Below are 19436 nucleotides of genomic sequence, written 5' to 3' on the forward strand. Positions count from 1 at the left end.
TTTAACATCTACATGCCCCTGGCCTTACTTTTATATTTATGTCATTGTGTGTATGGAAATACAACCAGAGAGGGAGAGCACGCTATCACATCTTAGTGCTGGCTTTTATGTAATCTTCATGAAATAGTTGAAGAATACCATGCAGACTTGGGTCAACATCTTCACTACTGCTCTAGTTCTTTTCAAAGATTCCACAACGGACCCACAAGATTAAATGGTTGCTGGTCACAAATACAAACCCGCCATGCTATTGCAGGCCCATCCCAATAGTTAAAGAATATGAAATGACAGCTATGGGGACACAGGTGAAGATTTGTTTACGGCAGAGATTTTCAAACTTTTGTTTTCAGGTGGCTGACTTGAGAAATCTCTGTGCTGAGCTCCGTTCACGATGCAGAACAGTGGGTGCAAACACATACACCCAACACTCCTCTAACGGCAAGGGTAGGGCACATGTGCAACCACAGATGTTGCTGGACTACTGCTTCCATTATTCCTAATCAGTAGGCCATGTTGGCTGGGGCTGCTGGGAACTGGAGTCCAACAACATCAGGCAGGCCACCCTGTGATAGGAGAAAGTTGATAGTTGTAGCAAACTGTCTATGGAAAAGTTGTCCGCCATTACTGATCTAGTTATGAGGAATGACAAGCTTTCATGGACTGCCAGAATGATAGGAATATTTAATTATTATCACTGCTGAAGGTTCAGTTCAACTACAGAACTGCATGGTGAAAAGAAATACACTTTCAATACCCTCAAAATTCATTGCCACTGAAAAACCTATGTGTGGCTTTCACTCCTTCATTTATAATATTCCAGATAGACAGACATTTAATGGCAAATCTACACAGACCATTTTAGAAACAACCATCTGAAATCCTAAAACATTTCATTTAGAGTAAATTGATGAGTAGCAATAATAAAGCTAATGCACGTAAATTGTTTCAAATATTAAAAATAGTGTCTTCTTGGATTTTTGGTAGCTTCCCAGTTCAAAGCTACTGTTATCAAACTTTGCCCATTTTAGTTAATTGCACAATTAAAATACACATTATAATCACATATCTAACTTTCCTTAAAGTTTTAAATATGATTTTATACACCAACATCCTTGAATGTTCCATAATGTTTATAAAGGACTATCCACAAATAATTTAAGCAAGATGGTTAGATTAAAAGCTTACAAGTTTATCTTCTTGTAAGATGCCTGCTTATTTTTATTTAACAAAAATTATATACCACTTGACTGTAGTAAAAACTCTAAGCAGTTACAAGAAATAATAGTTAAACACAACTAACAATATTTAAAAATAATTAACTATAAAAAGGACAAAACACATGAACCACCCTGAGACCCCCGGGTATAGGAAATTAATTAATTAATTAATTAACAACAACAAACAAGAACAATCAATATTTATGTGTCTGGGTGGGCTTGCCGAAACCATATTATTTTAATTATGTACCAAAAATTGTATAGTGAACCCTGCCTGATGTCAATAGGCAGGGAGTTCCAAAGTGTAGGTGCTGTCACACTCAAAGATCAGTTTCTTATAACTGTGGAACAGGTAATATGTGCCATCTGTAATGGTGCCAGTTCTGCAGATCAAGGTGGTTGAGTGGGCCCATAGGGGGCAAGGTGATCCTGCAAGTAAACTGGTCCAAAGCCTTAAGGGCTTTATATAATAATAGTTAAGGGGACGCGGCTGGCGCTGTGGTCTAAACCACTGAGCCTAGGGCTTGCTGATCGGAAGGTCAGCGGTTTGAATCCCCACAACGGGGTGAGCTCCCGTCGCTCGGTCCCTGCTCCTGCCCACCTAGCAGTTCAAAAGCACGTCAAAGTGCAAGTAGATAAATAGGTACTGCTCCGGCGGGAAGGTAAACGGCGTTTCCGTGCGCTGCTCTGGTTCGCCAGAAGCGGCTTAGTCATGCTGGCCACATAACCCAGAAGCTGTCTGCAGACAAACGCAGGCTCCCTCAGCCTATAGAGCGAGATGAGCGCAGCAACCCCAGAGTCGTCCACGACTGGAACTAACACTCAGGGGTACCTTCACCTTTATAATAATAGTTACACCATGAACTGAGCCCAGTAACAAACTGGAAACCAGTGCAGATATCTGAGCACAGGTGCTATATGCTGACAGTGCCCCACTCCTGTTAGTAATCATGCTGTAGCATCCTGCACTAACTGCAGTTTCCAGATCAAGCGTAAGAAAAGCCCCACAAAGAGTGCGTTGCAGTTATCCAATTTTGAAGTCACAAATTCCTCAACTGCTGTGGTCAAGCTCTCCTAGCCCAGGGATGGTAGAAGCTGTTATATAAAGTGCAGCTGGAAAATGTGCTTCTAGATTCTGAGGCTACATGGGTCTCCAATGACAGTTAGATCTGGAAGCACCTTGAGCCTGTGTACCTGCACATTCAGGGCTGAGTGCCACTGCATTCAGACCAATTTATTTGACGGAGGAACCACTCATCCCTAGTGACTGTCAAGATTCAAGCTCAGCAAAGTGGTTAGATCATTGCCTCTTTCGAGGTAGCAGGGACTATTCTGCTCTGGAACCAACCAAGCAACAACCTCTCCCGCAGTTATATGTTAAGTCTCTAGCAATTTTGTTTTATATTTACATTATCCTAACCATATTGTTTTTATTCTGCAATTAATGAGCAATACTGCTGTTACACACACAATCACCAAAATAGGTACATGCACTTAATTTATCAACTGCAGTCTATGTGAGCTCATGCTATAATAAACCAGCTAGTCTCAGAATGAGAATACTGCATAAATAAAATGTGACAGCACTGTCACTTAAAGTATTAGTTTTTCATTAACTACCACCTATTGAGATCCTTTTGCATGCATGTCTGCAATAGTACTAGGGGCTTATCACGCATTATGCAGAAGCAAGTCCAGGGTTGTCATTGGCCACATTTGGATCATCAAAATTTGCTTAATAAGCAGAGATGTGTGTGAGCTTTAGGCACATCTGCATGGCTTTGTGCAAACAAGCCTGGCTTGTATGGAAGCCACTAACCATAGCTCCCAGTACTAATGTAACAATAAACTATGACTAATTGCAGCTTCCTGCAGGTGCCTGAAGCTCATGCATATCTTGGCTTATTAAGCTGAGATTCATTGTCCAAATGTGGGCATTGAATATATAATTAACAAAAAGTTACACTTAATTGAAGCTCTATAATTAGTATAATTCAGCTTGCAAACATGCCTATCATAATCACCAACACTATGTGTAAATGTAAGACACGGGGTAGCTAGTGAGTGAAGTAGTTCATAAAGTCTCCATAATCTGATGATTTGCTATGAGCTCAGAAGCAGAGCCAACTCTTAAAATCCATTAGCATTAAAGTGATGAAGATACGCCTTCTAGCACTGAGTGCAATATTTTGCAAAAACATGGGGCCAATAGCTGCCATTGCAGGACACAGCAAATGAAACTGTTTTGTCTTGTTGCACTGAGCTTATCTCTATCACAATGATCTCTTCTTGCTTACATTATTGGGTTACAGTTAGTTTCGTCGTGTGCAATTTTTATATCTCGTAGAACACACCATTTGTATGCTATATTAAACCCTTAAAGCAGAGTGTTAAGACTGAATTCCAAACCCACACAACAGATTATTTACAATGCCAAAAAAGGGCTTTGAATGGAAAGAAAAACAGAGGCACATTCTAAATCCACATAATTAACATTAGGGAATTAACCCTTTAAGCAATCTCCTGGAATGAAATAAAGCAATTATTAAAGTACACCAATAAGAGTCTTCTTTCATATACATAAAGTCCCAGGCACTACCAGATGATGGGCAGTTGCAAATATTTGCATTAAAAATGACAATTGAATCATAATACAGTAGTCAGCTCTCAGGTATTTTTATCTCACTTTGCCTTCCAAGATATCTCTACTGCAGCTAGGGAGAGTCTGATATAGTTTTCTAATTCCTGTCTCTATGCTAATAAAATTGCCTTTATTGTCTTTATAGGGACATTTGCCCACATACTCTAGGGTATTCCTCATTTGTATATTATCTTCTATGGTTATCCAAAAACACTGGCAATATTTCCTCTACATAATTTGTGAAGTGGAGAAAAATCTCACTGAACTATGCCCCTACACCTTTGGAATTTACATCCATCAATATCTACAGGTTACACTTCTCAGGTAGGCAGGGAAAAATAAATGTGCTGCAGTAGGTGTGCAGTAAACATTCCTTATGGTGTAAGAAATGCAGGGATGACAACCCCTTATCTTTCTTCCCTGGTGCTAAAGTGAGAGTATGGGGTGCATCTTGTTATTGAGTTGAGATCAATGTTGTATAGCCTTTTTCCAATACCAGTGTTTGAAAATCAAACTGAAAAGTCACATTAAACCTAAAGCAACTCAAACTCTATGTTAAAATGACAGAAAAATCAGTGTCTTATTCAGTAAATGACCATTTAATAATGAAACAAAATCTAGTTGTCTCTCTCATCCTACACATGCTGCATATATTTTCTATGGCATCATGAACATAAACTATCAATTCACTCTTTATTCTCTGTATTAAAATCTGCAATTACTACACTGTTTCACAATGCATCTTCATTTGTAAGGTCTCCATATAGTCTAATCACAATCCCTAATCACAGGAATAATTTCACAATCCCTAATTACAGGAATAATTTCACAATCCCTAATCACAGGAATAATTTCTTAGTGGTTTTTTTAAAAAAGTAAATTTTCATTTTAATATCTTGTTCAAAATAACACCACACGGACTATAAGAGACTCCAAAAGCATGCAGACTACTGACCCGAAACACTGAAACACTGAAAAAAAAATACCTTCATTTTTGTCTGGCGATGATGAACCTATGGCACAGAACAACAACTCAGTATGTAGTGTTTTAAAATATATATATATTTGACCATATCCTTTGGTCAATGATTGTACACTATGCATATGGCTTAATCTTATTAAGAGAGTAAGAACGACAACATAGAAATACATACGCTGCGACTGAGACACAACTTTTGTTCGACTACGGCCTCTGGAATCCGTCTTTGAGTTTCCCATGCCAATAGAGGGAGCTGAAAGTTTGGTCCGCACACGTCCTATAAAGTGAAACAACAAGAAACAAGCAACACATAGCACAAGTATTAGAGAAATATTTCCGTCACCTGAAGAGAAACATTAAAGCAGTAAGACTGTTGCTCTAAGCAGCTATTTTGCAGCTAGAGTACGAAATGCTAAAAAAGAAAGACTAGAGCAGATGCTCCAGTCACAACTTCTCAATACGCCAGAGAATGGCAGAAACGCAAACTTCAAAAGGGAATGCGGAGTGCAAAATTTTGCCAGTGTCTTGCTGTGACTCTGAAGATGTAATATGATAAACCATAATGTTCGCAGGCTTTCCCATGACCCTGTCTCCCTTTTTCTAGTTTAAATACTTTTGGTTGTATGCAGTGGTACTGCTAAGCTGACATCAGGAGGAGGAGGGAAGCAATTCTGAGTATTTCCCCCTCCCCTCTACAGTCCCTACAACCCCTAAATTTGCTCCAGAGAGTTGGAGAAACACCAAACCCTATTCTCCATACTTAAGCTGGATGTGTATTTCTTTTCTCTCAAAGAGCTAAGATTAAAACAGCTCTGAAACTATCCAGTCAATAATTCTGCACTGAAGAGTTAGCAGGATGGATTTGAGATGGCAGAGGCATGGGACTTTCCAGGTGGTTTGGATTCGACCTTTCATCAGCATGGCCAATGGTCAGAAATGATAGGAACATATCATAGGATAGGAACAGCAACATCTGGAGGACAAGGGGTTCCCCATGCCTGAGTTAGCAGGATGCTTAGGGTTAAAGAGGGGAAAAATACATTTTGGTTCCTAATATCCCATTACTCTAGCAGAGTGCTTCTTAACCCGAGGTCCATAAAAACAATGGGTCCCCATGGGGTCTGTGAATCAGGCACACACAGAAAAAAGATTCTTCCAATGCAAATAAAATAAATTGCATGTAATTTTTTTGTCTTAATTTATGAATTTGTATTTTTCTAGGGAGGAGGGTCCATAGCTTTTATTAGGTTCTCAAAGGCGTTCATGTCCCAAAAAAGGTTAAGAACCGCTGCTCCAGCATTTAAGAATTACTAATGGTAGATATTGCTGAATATTAAAATACAACCCAGAAGAAAAGCAGAAAGTGCAGTACAGTTCAGTGTATAATCTCATTCAATATAGTTCTCATACTTTTTTGGCTCCCTAAAGATTTATTCATCAAGTAGAGAAATAAGCTCACAGAAAGTCTAGAAGTGTTATTTCCTTAGCTACTAGAAAACAATGTTTTATGCACGTTAAGTTTATTATGCACAAACAGGTTTGGCTAAATTCAACACAATAACACCCATGCAGTGACAGTATTTCTGCCATCCATTGTAATGGTTAGATGGTGCTTAAATGCACAAAGACTTTGACCTGTACAAGGCAGGAATACAGAGTGCCACCATTTAGGTATGATGCAAAAGGACCAGAAAGACATGATCCAGCTTCCACTGCAATAATAATGATGAAATCCACATGGCAATCATCCTCATTTTTATCTGGATCGATATATTTGCTTATTGGTGCAAAACGTAGGGTTGGAATACTGGTCAACTGAACAGTCATGTTCACCTATTTGAATATTGGACAAATATTGTCAAATATTTCAAGAATGTCATTGTAGATTAATATTTTTATGTCATGATGGTGTGATTCATTAGCAAGGGCAGGAGTGAGGGCATCTTGACCCCTAGCCTTGCTGCAGTTAGAGGCAAACAACAAAAAAATTTCACACTGAATACATATTGTAACTGCAGGTATCTTCAAGCAGGAACACAAGCAGTTATCAGTGGCAAAGGCCATTGCTTAATGGGTATACTATACAGCTAGGATCAAGGAGACCTAGATTCCCTCAGTCATGAGGCTCATTAGGTGATGTTAAGCCAGTTGCACAACTCAGTCTAAACTACCTAACAGGGGTATTGTGTGGATAGAGTTAATATATAGTCTTGAGCTCCTTGCAGAAAAGGACAGAGTAAAATGTAGCAAAATTAATCATAATTTTCCATCTTTAAAAAGTCAGTGTCATTGTTTAGTGCTGGAACATATTACAATTACAAAACAAAGGTAAGCACAGTATTAAACTTTTTGATGGATATCATTTTTGGATTCTCGTAAAGTTAATGTTTTAAAGACCATTTGACAATACTTGACCACAGCTTGACAGACCAACCTGAGCTATGGATCTACTTGATTTCCAAGAGAAATTTCAAGTCCAAATAAATAGTAGCACCTGCTTCCCCAAAGCATGAGAATGTCTGTCTAGCATGTTGAAATTTCCACCAAAAAACTTTGCACATCTAAAATAAAATGGGTACCAATACATTTTTACTGTGAATGGTTACTTGGAAAAAATATAAAATAAAACACAATATTTTGCAAATAAATATTGCAGCAACAAAACATTATTAGGCAAGCCAACTAATGAATTAACCCTGAAGGTCACATGGGGGACTATATACTCTGTACAATGCTGTTGTTTGTGATAATGAAAATATAAGATGAAAGCATTTCATTTTTAGCAGAAGCTTCATTCTCTTACCATCCTCAGAAGCTGTTCCTAAACGGGAAAAATATTAAACAATGACATTCCAAGCAGATTTTTTGTATTAGGTAAGCAATCACTCTTTGGCTTCCTAAATGTGTATATATTAAAAAGTGTATTATATGAGATTAAATTCTAGTCCATTAAATATTTTTTGATGCAGTTACCCTGCATTAGAAGCTACATTCTTTGTCTGATGAAAAGTTCTGTATTGCACCTATCCACCACCACTGCTAAAATTACTTTTTGACATAGCTGTACAACAGATCTGGCACAATGTGCAAAAACAGGTAAACTTTCAGAAACATTCACACAACTAACTCCAAAACAAGATTCAAAACTAGCTTTCCTTTAGTAGGCAGTCTTGAAAGCCATGAACATAAAATCAGAGCAATATATTCAAACTAAGTACATTCTGAACAGACTAATCTTATGAAATCCAGCATAGAGAGTGATATCCAACAAAGTCATGCTTGGAACAGAGCCAATGAAATTACTGGACTTAAATACAGTACTTAAATCCATTGATTTCAGTGAGACTTCTCCATGACTTGGCTGAATCGTACCCAAATAAATTAATTGTGGCCGAGTCAGAAAGGGGTAGTTGCAAAGTCAAACAGCTTAGTTGCCGAACGTTTTGGTTCCCGAACGTTGCAAACCCGGAAGTGACCGCTCTGGTTTGCGAACTATTTTTGGAAGCTGACTGTCCGACGGGGCTTCCAATTGGTTGCAGGAGCTTCCTTCAGCCAATCAGAAGCTGCGATTTGGTTTTCGAACGTTTTGGAAGTCAAATGGACTTCTGGAATGGATTCCGTTCAACTTCCAAGGTACAACTGTATAATGAATTGAAAAAGATGTTCAGAATAACATTTGTTAAAAAAACCCCAGAATTTTTCATTTTGGGAATTATAGGGGGAAAACGAGTTAGACTCTATAGAATTTTTTTCATGTGTGAGACTACAGTGGTAAGAATGTTATTTGCCCAAAAATGGAAAGAAGAAAAAGTCCTGACAAAACAAGAATGGATACAAAAACTTGTGGAATATGCAGAAATGGCGAAACTTACCGGAAAAATAAGAAATCAAGATAACAAACTTTTTATAAAAGAATGAAAATGATTTATTGACTATTTACAAACAAACTGTAAACAGATAAGAACACTGACAGGATTATTGCAATAACCTGCAGTTTTATAAGAGTATATATTTGAAATAGATGAATAAATGAATATGTTAAGTTACTGTATTTTTCGCACCATAGGACGCAGTTTTTCCGTCTTAAAAACGAAGGGGAAAAGTCTGTGCGTCCTATGGAGCGAATGCAGGGGGGGAGGCAGGCAGGAAAAGCCCCCAAGAGCCACACACAAGCTTCGTGCGGCTCTTGTGGGCTTTTCCCCAGGAGGGAGAAGGGACTGACGCGGCCAGTCAGTCCCGTCTCCCTCCTCTAGAAAAGCCTTGCGTAATCTCTCCAGCCGCGGGGAGGCTGCGCAAGGCTAAAGAAGCCAACTTTTAAAAAACATCTCTATCTCTACCTCTTTTTCTTTTTTCGTCCTTTCTCAACCCTCTTCTTTTCCTCTGGATCAGTGTTTTTATCTAGATTAACGTTTTAGTTTGGGGGGGGGAATATTATAAAAAAGGAAACTTTGCAGCTTTTATTTTAGTATCCAATAAAAACAGATTAAACAAAACACAAAAGAAGGAAATAGCACAGAAGAAGAGGAGAAAAGGGAAAGCCATTTACCAGAGGTAGATCTTAACCCTTGCCTCACCTGGGAGCTTCTCTGGCAGGAATTCCCTCGGCTTAAGTGGGGTGGGGGAAGAGTGGCAGGTAGGGGGGTACCTACCTAGACACTGAAGCCACATGTTTCTCCAATGAAAATTGGGAGTGGGCATTGCGTGAAGTGGCTGTGGATCTCCTGCCGCAGACGTGTAGGACTGTATAGAGCTGGGAGGGCCACCCGAGGGTCATCTAGCCCAGCCCCCTCACAATGTAGGAATTACAGCTAAAGAACGCCAAGCAGATGGTCCCCCAACTTCTGCTTAAAAGCCTCCAGTGGTGGAGACCCCCAACACCTTCCAAGGTCATAGAATTGCAGGGTTGGAAGGGAACCCCAGGAGTCATCTAGTCCAGCCCCGGTGGACAGCGGGCACGATCCATCCCGTTGCGCAAGGCTAAAGATGCTGCCTAAGGCTAAAGAGGAAGCCAAGGCAGTGAGCGGGATGGATCGTGCTCGCTGCCTTGTCTTCTTCTTTAGCTGCGCTGGAGAGGTTTAGCTCCTGGCTGGAGAGGTTGAGCGGCTATGGATCCCGCTCGCTGTCTTGGCTTCTTTGCTCTTTGGGGCTGGGGGGGGGGGACCAGGCTTTCCCCGCAGCCCCGAGAAGCTCTGGGAGAAGCGGACAGGCTGCACGCAGCCTGTCCCTTGCTCTTTGGGGCTGGGGGGGAAATAATATTTTCCCCCTTGATTTCCCCCTCTAAAAACTAGGTGCGTCCTGTGGTCCGGTGCATCCAATAGAGCGAAAAATACGGTAATTTGGAATATGAAGGAAAAATAAATTGAAGGAACTGCAGAAAAAGGGGGAAGGAAGAACATTTTGAAATGTTAAAATGATTGTAAAACTACTGAAATGTATATAACTGAAAATCATAAATAATATTTTTGTTTTTAAAAAAGAATGTCAAATGTGCCAGCACTGTGTGTGCCACTGAGACTGAGATACTACTGGCTTGGCTCCAGTTACATTACTGCTACTCTAAGACCAATTCCAGAAGATATGAAAGCGTCAGAAGTGGTTTCTAATGGAGCCCAACAAGCTGCTGAAATGGAACACACAATTCTAGTGAGCATAATCAAACTACTGAGTTTCCTAAATTTGCAACCCAGAAATGCAAAATAACCAAGACTGTCTGTTACAGAAAGCAAAATATTAACACAACAAAAATTTAACTGTACTGCTCCTACTGATGAGTGTCTAGAAAATGAAGATTCATTGTTAATTTGAATGTCAGTAGCTAAAGTATTAAGAGAAGGTAGTTCAAAAACTGATCAGCCATATAGATACATATAATAGCAATGTTGTATTAGAAGTTGACAAACATAATTCAGACCTTGAGATTAATGTGCAATGTGTTAGTGAACAAATAACATTAGTCACCAATGAAATTAGTGTGCAAACATCTACTGTATTGTATGAACAGATTTCACAAGATTAATAGTCTAGAAATCAGACAAAACAGGGTCTTACCATCCATCTTGTCAGAAGTATCCTCTTTGTTGGAAGAGCAGGCAAAGAAACAGGGAAAACTTAGTGTGTTAGATAAACCGTGTTGACAAGAGAGCCAAAGAACATTCAGTAAGGAAATGAGAAAGTTTACAGACACTTGCATCTTTGTTAAACCTGAGAGCTATTTTTGAGGGCTTGAGGATGTGGCTGAGTGCTCTTAAACAGGGGTGTCTGCGAGGGCATTTAGTAGGGGAATTTGAGGGGGAAGCCCGGGGTACTATCTCAAGGGACATGGAGGGTGAGGGCGCTGCTGCAATGACATGCAACACCTGTACCATGCAAAAGTACATGCGTAGGAAGTGCAAATTGGTTGCCTTTCTGGAAGAGAAGGTGTATCAACTCGAGGCCCACAGAGCCTAGGACTTCCCAATCAGAACGTCGGCGGTTCAAATCCCCGCAACGGGGTGAGCTCCCGTTGATTGGTCCCTGCTCCTGCCAACCTAGCAGTTTGAAAGCACATCAAAGTGCAAGTAGATAAATAGGTACCGCTCCGGCAGGAAGGTAAATGGCGTTTCCGTGCGCTGCTCTGGTTCGCCAGAAGCAGCTTGGTCATGCTGGCCACATGACCCGGAAGCTGTACACCAGCTCCCTCGGCCAATAAAGCGAGATGAGCGCAGCAACCCCATAGTCAGTCACGACTGGACCTAATGGTCAGGGGTCCCTTTACCCTTTTACTTACTAAGTATGTGGTGGGGTTTCTACCTATGCTTGTCTCTTAAGTAATCTTTAAGGCAAGAAGAATCAGAGCAACATTCTCCCGAACCCAGGAGTGGTTACTCCAATCTTTTTTTTTTCCTCGCTAGATGTCAAGCTTGGCAAAGAGTAAGTGCCACCTAAGAAGCAATTTGGGTGCCAGTCAGGACCAGATGAATGGCAAACTAACAATGCTGCATTATAACAAGTATCAGCAAGACCGGGTATCATTTTCCTTCCCTTTCACTTGCATAAAATTGGGAATATTTAAACTTAAGTGTATGCGATGCCACAGCTTTGCCAATGCAATACAAAAAATGTATAGTCCTCCAACTAAATATTTTCAGCACAAAGCTGCTATTGGAGTACACTTCCTCTACTTGGTAAAGCAAGAGGACATTCCTTGTTAAACAACACAAATTATTCTGAATTTTAACAGTTTTTCACACATTAATATCTCATCTACCATGCCTCTTTACTTATGTCTACCATCATTGGTACAATCAGAATTGTTGAGAATTTGAAATATGTTCTTATGCAAAAGATTTAACACCAACTTCCTGCAAAGGAGAAGGCAAATCAGGGGAGACCTCTTTTATTCCTGCTGCAGCCTGTTAGCCATGCATGTTAGCCCATCCTTGCTTAACACCCAAAGTGTCCCTAATCATTAGGCATCACCCAAACTAGGGGGAGTGATGATTCTAGCAAACAACACTGAACATGGCTGATGGGACCAATGCCAGCGGAACATTCAAAATCACACTAGCTCTTTTTAAAAATAGCTCCATAAAATACACATTAGATAGCCATACAAAACCTCTCAGCACACATTAGGTACAACAGCATCCTTGCAAAAGGATGGTGTTAGTAACACAATGAAGAAACATTTTTCTTCAAAAGCTGAGAAAACAGTAACTAACTACAACCAAGACATCAACAGTTCATCTCTCTGTTGCAGGAAACCAAAGCTGATACTGATCCTAAGCAATGCCAGAAACTGAGATATGAAAGCTAGGAGCTAAATGGCACCTTAAACCTGGGTTTTGGGTACAACAACGGAATGTCTAGGCACACTTCTTTATAATAAGAATACAAAGCTGAAAATGAATGAACTGCAGCTAAAATATTAGGTTCATTTTTCACATGGTCTATTCCTTCCCCTGCCCACCCCCCTAATATTCTCCAGTCTTCAGAGAGTGGCTGGAAGTGGGGAGGCAGAAAAAGGTCCTCTTATCCTTCCACTCTGTAGTTTTAATCAGAAATCTTAGGCGCAGTACTGCACCCAAAGCTCAGAAACAGCTCACACTAATGAAATTCTCTGTCACAAAATGCACCTAGAACAATGGGAATTTCGAGAACTGATCCTAAGCATGTTTACTCTCAGTAAGTCCTAAGTCCATTCACAATTGCTCCTCAGAAAATAATCTTAGGATTGACGTTTAAGTACTCTCAATGCTAGAATGACCTTTTCACCAGTACCCCCCCAACAAACCACAGAGAAGTGATTTAATTGAACCACTAATAACCAACTAGGCAACAACAGCCTTTCGGTTTACAAAGCTGGGTGTCTCATAAACATCACTGCAAGGGCACACACAAAAAACATATTTAAATTCACAGAGAAATCCAATAAGCAGCTTATTAGATCATTAAACAGATTCCCTCACCTAGTGAAGCATATGATCCTGGAGGTAGACCAGCGGCTGCTAAACGGCCAGCTCCCGTTGGCTGACCAGCAGCATGACGTGCCTTCGCTCCAGCGGCAGCATTGACATCTATGTCGCTGCGAGATCTCTGTAGCATTCCTGGGCTTGGAACAGACTTGGTAGTTCCTGCAACTGGGATTGAAGGTAATGAAATTGCATATATCATGCATCCCTTCTTATTAAGCATACAGTTGTTCTTGCTCAATAAATTAATTGTGCAACGTCTTTTAAAAAGATGCTACTTCTAGAACTTCCAAAGAGAGTTTTAGTCTAGTACAGGCATGTCCAAAATCTGTTTCAGGGGCCTAATCCGGCCCGCTGCTTGGTTTAATCTGGCCCCTGTGGCAGTGTATTTCCTGGGGTAAAATCCTAACACACACCCCCCCTGCAACAACTTCAATCCTGAAAACAGCTCAACAACTTGGGGGTAAAATCATTAAAAAAACTCAACAACTTCAATCCTAAAAAAAGGTTGGCTCTTTGGTCGGCCCTCACGGCCCTTCACTTCATCAAATCTGGCCATCTTTGAAAAAAAGTTTGGACGCCACTGGTCTAGTACATTTAGTACACAAAGAATTACCTCTGCCAGCCATAGTTGTTGAACCGGATGTGGACCATTTTGATGCGAAGGGACGACTGAAACAAAGGCAACAGTTTTAGTAAGGCATGTTATTAAACATTTTACAACACACTGAATTATTCTTTCCCCTTCTTCATTCTGCATGAATATGTCTAGTGAATATGCAAATCCATTTTACTTGCTAACATCATCCTGCTATGGACCAGATAAGGCCTTTTTAAAGGTCTTAAAGAAGCCCATACATTTCATTGAGAACTTTAAACAAGCACTACTATATTTTTATACAAAGCTGTTAAGCTGCATATAAAGGGTGCAACTGGGTACTTTGAATACAGTGGTGCCCCGCAAGATGAATGCCCCACAAGACGGAAAACCCGCTAGACGAAAGAGTTTTCCGTTTTGGAGGTGCTTCGCAAAACAAATTTCCTATGGGCTTGCTTCGCAAGACGAAAATGTCTTGCGAGTTCCTGCGGGTTTCCCCCCCTCCCCCCCTTTTTCTAAGCCGCTAAGCCGCTTATCCGCTAAGCCGCTAAAAGCCGTTAAGCCGCTAATAGTGCTAACCTCTAAGCAGTCAATGGGCTTGCTTCGCAAGACGAAAAAACCGCTAGACAAAGAGAATCGCGGAACGGATTCTTTTCGTCTTGCAAGGCACCACTTTACTTATGAAGAGTTCCTTTGGGTGCAGGTAGACTACATCAGGTGGGGCTTGAGCTCCACCAAGTGGTAACAGGCAGATTTTGCTGTGATGGCTTGCACCTGCAATACAAGATTGTGCCCTTCAGACTGGCGTTACCCCCAGTGTGTTCACCTCCATCTACAACAGATACTGTATCTACACTTATCCAGTTGATCTTCTGTTCAGATTTCTGGCACAAGAAGTCCTCCAAATCACACCAGCCTCCCTGAAAGATCTGTGGTTCTTGATCAATACCAACAAGAGAAGCCCTGGTAGACTTTGTTGCAGGAAACAAGGCCTTGTCTTCTATGGGTGGGCAACATCAGTGTTAAATGGGAATGTGGAGGTAGTCCTCCACCAGATTTACCGATGACAAACTTGACTTGCTCTTCTACAAAGTTGGTTATTTTTCTCTTTAACAATACTTTCCACCAGTTTTCCTGGGACAAATTTTAAGCTGACTGACTTATAATTAGAAGGTGCCCTGGATCCCTTTTTAAAAATCGGGTGTTGTATTGGATAATATCCAGTTCTCAGACGATCAGCAATTTCACATTTGAATTATTTGGAAAACTCGCGGGTGATTGCCATCCCGTTTGTCAGTTTTTGTCTATTAGGCCCAGAATTTCATCTCTCATCACCACTCTTTGGCCTAAGTTCCTCATTCCCTCCCTACAAAAGTTAGCTGAGGCACTGGAAACTGCCCTTTATCTTTCACTATGAAGATGGAAGTATTTCATTCAGCTTCTCCATCTCCTTATCTTCCTTTACCACATCTCTGAGTCCTCTGTAACCAAGGCTGAGATTTCTGCCTTGCAACAGTTGGATTTTCTGCTAATTCTCAAATTCCTGTGGACAAGCACTGTGTTTTTGTCAAGGCTCGAGAAGCAAGATCCATCTCCTGCCAAATTAGGACGGTTGAAGCAGGTGGAATACTAGAAAGGCTCTGTGACTCGACTAGAGCTTTAGAATGTTCAAAATTTGAAAACAGCAAATTCAGACGTGTTCAAGTCCTACCTGATGTAGTCTTACCTGCACAGAATGTAGATTTGCACTAAAAAGGGGCATCCCATTGAAAATAATACAAGGTGGGTCCATTTGCATTCAAGTGTGCATATTATTTATGCCTGTGAGTCCTGACTCAGCAAACGGAGTAGATGTATGGGGTATGCTTTTGCACACAGATCTTATCTGGATTATTGTGAAGTTATTTTATTCTAAAATGACCCTTACTTGAGGCTTTCCTGTGAGCTGGAGGATGACCTGTCAGATTGTGGAAGTGATGCAATACTACCCGAATTCTTTAAGTATGTATGCAGGCTTCTTTGATAGGATGGCTCAAGGTTATTATACAACACCTCTGCTTCACCTGGAAAATGATTTCTTAGACCTAGGTAAGTCCTGCAAACAAATTACATAATATTTATTACAGGGGCATTGGATAGCCAAGTATTAAAAAAAAGAAAAATACAAGCAATAATCCATCAACACCAATGAAAAATATATTAGGAAATTTCTGATACAAAATTTAATTGAGTAAAGTTTCACCATTCATCCCAAACCTATGTTGTCCAAGCACATATAGAGAAATACTGTTGCTCCTTTAGATATAAATGAAATTCTTCCTCTTAGAAAGGCATCAATACTTTCTAGAGTAAAATATTTAAATGATCCCAGACTTACTTTCTTGCCTCCACTCTTGCTTCAGCATCAGCATCATGAATACCCTTTTTGATAGTTTCAACCAAGACTGCTGCATGCCTAAAAGACGAAATCCAAGTCCAGCATTATATATAAAATGTGCATATTGTTTTGTGAATAAGTTAACTAAATGCTTCCCCTTGCCCAAATTCTATGTTAGTTCTTCTGTGAGGGCAATTTCCATAGCACCCATGAACCACCTTCCAAAAAACAACAACAAAGCACCGCATCAAGATTATAAAGTGGCCAAAGAAATGGGAAGTAATCTGAATCTGCTTCTATGGTTAAGGAAGATACAACAATCCTTTAGCAGGATGTACAGAGGAGCTACTCATAAGTACAGTGACGACACTAGTTGTTGCTGCAATGAAACCACTGAATATGGTAACTTTGATACAATAATAAAAATGCTAGGATTAGCAACTTTCATACATAACGGAAATGAAAATTTGTGCTTCTGTGCAGATAACATTGTAACTAGAACTAGAAATATAGATTAGAATGGGTCACATACCTCCCCATGCTTGCTTTTGAGGAAATCTGCACCAAATTATCTACCTCTGTGCTATCTAGTAAGACTGAAAAATTGCTATTTGAAATACTTCACTTAAGAGTCCATTTGTACAGACAATGGCCCAATTTGCACGTAACACTAAGCCACAATATGTTTAGCCAAAATGTGGCTGGTTTGAAAGTCTGAACTCTGACCAGCAGACTGTGGAATGTTTTCTGGTAACACACCACAAAGTAGAGTCATGATTAGTTGTTGACTTACAGACTGTGGCTTTAAAACTATAGTGTGCTATTATATTTCAATTCAACCATGGCTTGTTTGAATGCCCCAACCAAGATGATCTCCAGGCTATAAAGGAACAAGGTAAGAGTAGCTAGAAAACAAACCTAGTTTTGGAAAATCAAGCCAAGAGTTGCTTGCACATCTATGGGATGCCTCACTGTTTGTTGGTCAAAACACTGTTTGATCTAAAACTACTTCGTTTAAACTTTGAATGCTAGCCTCACTAACAACAACAACAAAACAGAATTGCCTCTTCTGGTTGTTGTTTTTTAAAGGGTCTGAAACAGCAAGTAGATCCAATTGTTAGGAGAACTTAACTACGTTTATACTTGTGATATTAAAGCAGAGGTTCATGTCACCTATAAATCATACCTTTCCAAGGAATGCGTTTGCCACTCTTGTAACAACAGGTCTAGAAATTCAAAAGAGCGCCTGAAAAAGACAGGGACTAAAGTCAGGGTTTGATTATTGCCGAGTCTAGGAATCTGAAGCTCTTATCAAGATGGTATGCACAAGAGGGTATTCCAGAGCATATGCGTTGAAATTAATGGACCTAACTTAAGTCATGTCTACTGATTTCATTGGGTCACCTCCGAATAAAACTGTACTGAACAGCACCCACACATTCACATAACAAAAACTGTCACAGAGATATCAAAATTTTCAAAAGGAAGGGGGTCCATGACTTGGCTTTTGAAAAGCTGTCCACAGTACTTAGCTAATTGGGAACCACTGTCTTAGGCAGCACTAAAACCACAGAGTATTAATCCCCAGTCCACATATATTTAATATGTCTCACAAAGCGCAATGTTTTTATTCCTGAGTACTGACAAAGGACTCATCCCACTGAATCCTGTTGCGTATCAAGGGGGAAGTCTATACAGTGGTACCTCAGGTTAAGAACTTAATTCGTTCCGGAGGTCCGTTCTTAACCTGAAACTGTTCTTAACCTGAAACACCCCTTTAGCTAATGGGGCCTCCCACTGCCACTGTGCTGCCAGAGCACGATTTTTGTTCTCATCCTGAAACAAAGTTCTTAACCCGAGGTACTATTTCTGGGTTAGCGGAGTCTGTAACCTGAAGCGTCTGTAGCCTGAAGCGTATGTAACCTGAGGTACCACTGTATTTGTCTTGTGATGTAGCTCTACTGCCTGTCCTAATAGGCTGGCTATTCCATGACATTTACCATCATTAGGAAGAATTCTTCTTGGCAAGCATCACCATACTGTGCACATTCAGTCTAATTTTACTACTGCTGTTGCAATTGGATTGTTTATACAGGATTCAAGAGCAGCAGTAAAGCTGGCTGCTGTTTTGATACTTTCCCTCTGCCTTTTTGGTACAATTGTTAATTCTAAATAAAAACATATACTCTGCTAACATCAAGAATGCAACTACGTGTGAGAACAGGACTTTTTTGAAATGTTGAATGCAATTAAAGATGATGTGTTCTACATCCACTCATCAAAAATGCAACCCACGCCCACTTGTAAATATATGACAAGTTTGTTCCTGGTCTTTGATTTGACTTTCCTTCATCTTATCTTCAAATTTATATCATCTTAACAACATAAAGCAATAGAACCAGCAACACAGAAACACCAAGCGAATAAAAATAAAAGACTTCATGCCGCAAATGGAGTTGTTATTGATTGACTGAATTTATATACTGCCCTACTCCCGGAGGTCTCAGGGCGGTTCGCAAAACAAAAACAAAATATAAAACCACAAAATATAATCAAAATAAAAACAACAACCCAATAGCTGCTGCCCCCCCAAAACCCCACATTTTAAAAGGGCATAGGATGTCAACCAAATTAACAAATGGCCTGGTTAAAAGAATGTTTTTGCCTGGTGCCTAAAGTTATATAATGAAGGCACCAGGCGAACTTCCCTGGGGAGAGCATTCCACAGATGAAGAGCCACTGTAGAGAAGACCCGTTCTCATGTTGCCACCCTCCGGACCTCTCGAGAAGGAGGCACACGAAGAAGGGTCTCAGAAGATGATCTCAGGGTCCAGGTGGGTTCATATTTAACATTTTAAGTTTCACAATGAATCCTATACATGTTGAAGTCCCACTGAGCCTAATGGAACGTACAACCAGGTAAGTGTGTAGAGAACTTCAGCCTTTATTGTGGGATTGTGACACTGCACATATCAGAGTTACAGCAGAGCCTAACTCCTGAAGATGAATTCCATTCATTTCCTAAAACCCTTCCTTGAAATCAAGGAACATTATATTCATAAAGCTTGTTATTCATAAATGCTCACCTCCTGACTGCAACAGATTTTGAGGTACAGTTGCTGGTTATTAAAGGTATGAGTCTGGGCACATGGGTATGCTGAAAAGAGAGTGAAA

At 40.2% G+C, this 19436-nt stretch overlaps 1 protein-coding gene across 30 annotated transcripts in view; it reads right to left on the bottom strand.

Annotated features, from left to right (window-relative positions):
* The window catches only part of CLASP2 (cytoplasmic linker associated protein 2), a 132710-nt gene that overhangs the window by 44615 nt on the left and 68659 nt on the right, over nt 1–19436 (bottom strand). For 13 of the 30 annotated variants that reach the window (XM_079947733.1, XM_079947747.1, XM_079947746.1 and 10 more), the window contains 10 exons: nt 19349–19419; nt 17449–17508; nt 16263–16340; nt 15813–15980; nt 13904–13959; nt 13285–13455; nt 10886–10909; nt 7641–7658; nt 5013–5114; nt 4845–4871 (listed from right to left, as the gene is read on the bottom strand). In XM_079947733.1, coding sequence (XP_079803859.1) covers nt 4845–4871; nt 5013–5114; nt 7641–7658; nt 10886–10909; nt 13285–13455; nt 13904–13959; nt 15813–15980; nt 16263–16340; nt 17449–17508; nt 19349–19419 — 775 coding nt within the window. The remainder of the gene's footprint in view (nt 1–4844; nt 4872–5012; nt 5115–7640; nt 7659–10885; nt 10910–13284; nt 13456–13903; nt 13960–15812; nt 15981–16262; nt 16341–17448; nt 17509–19348; nt 19420–19436) is intronic. The other 17 variants (XM_079947760.1, XM_079947735.1, XM_079947757.1 and 14 more) reach the window with 5 other exon arrangements.

This window comes from Podarcis cretensis (assembly GCF_951804945.1).
Source record: "Podarcis cretensis genome assembly, chromosome: 12".
NCBI classification, from domain to species: domain Eukaryota; kingdom Metazoa; phylum Chordata; class Lepidosauria; order Squamata; family Lacertidae; genus Podarcis; species Podarcis cretensis.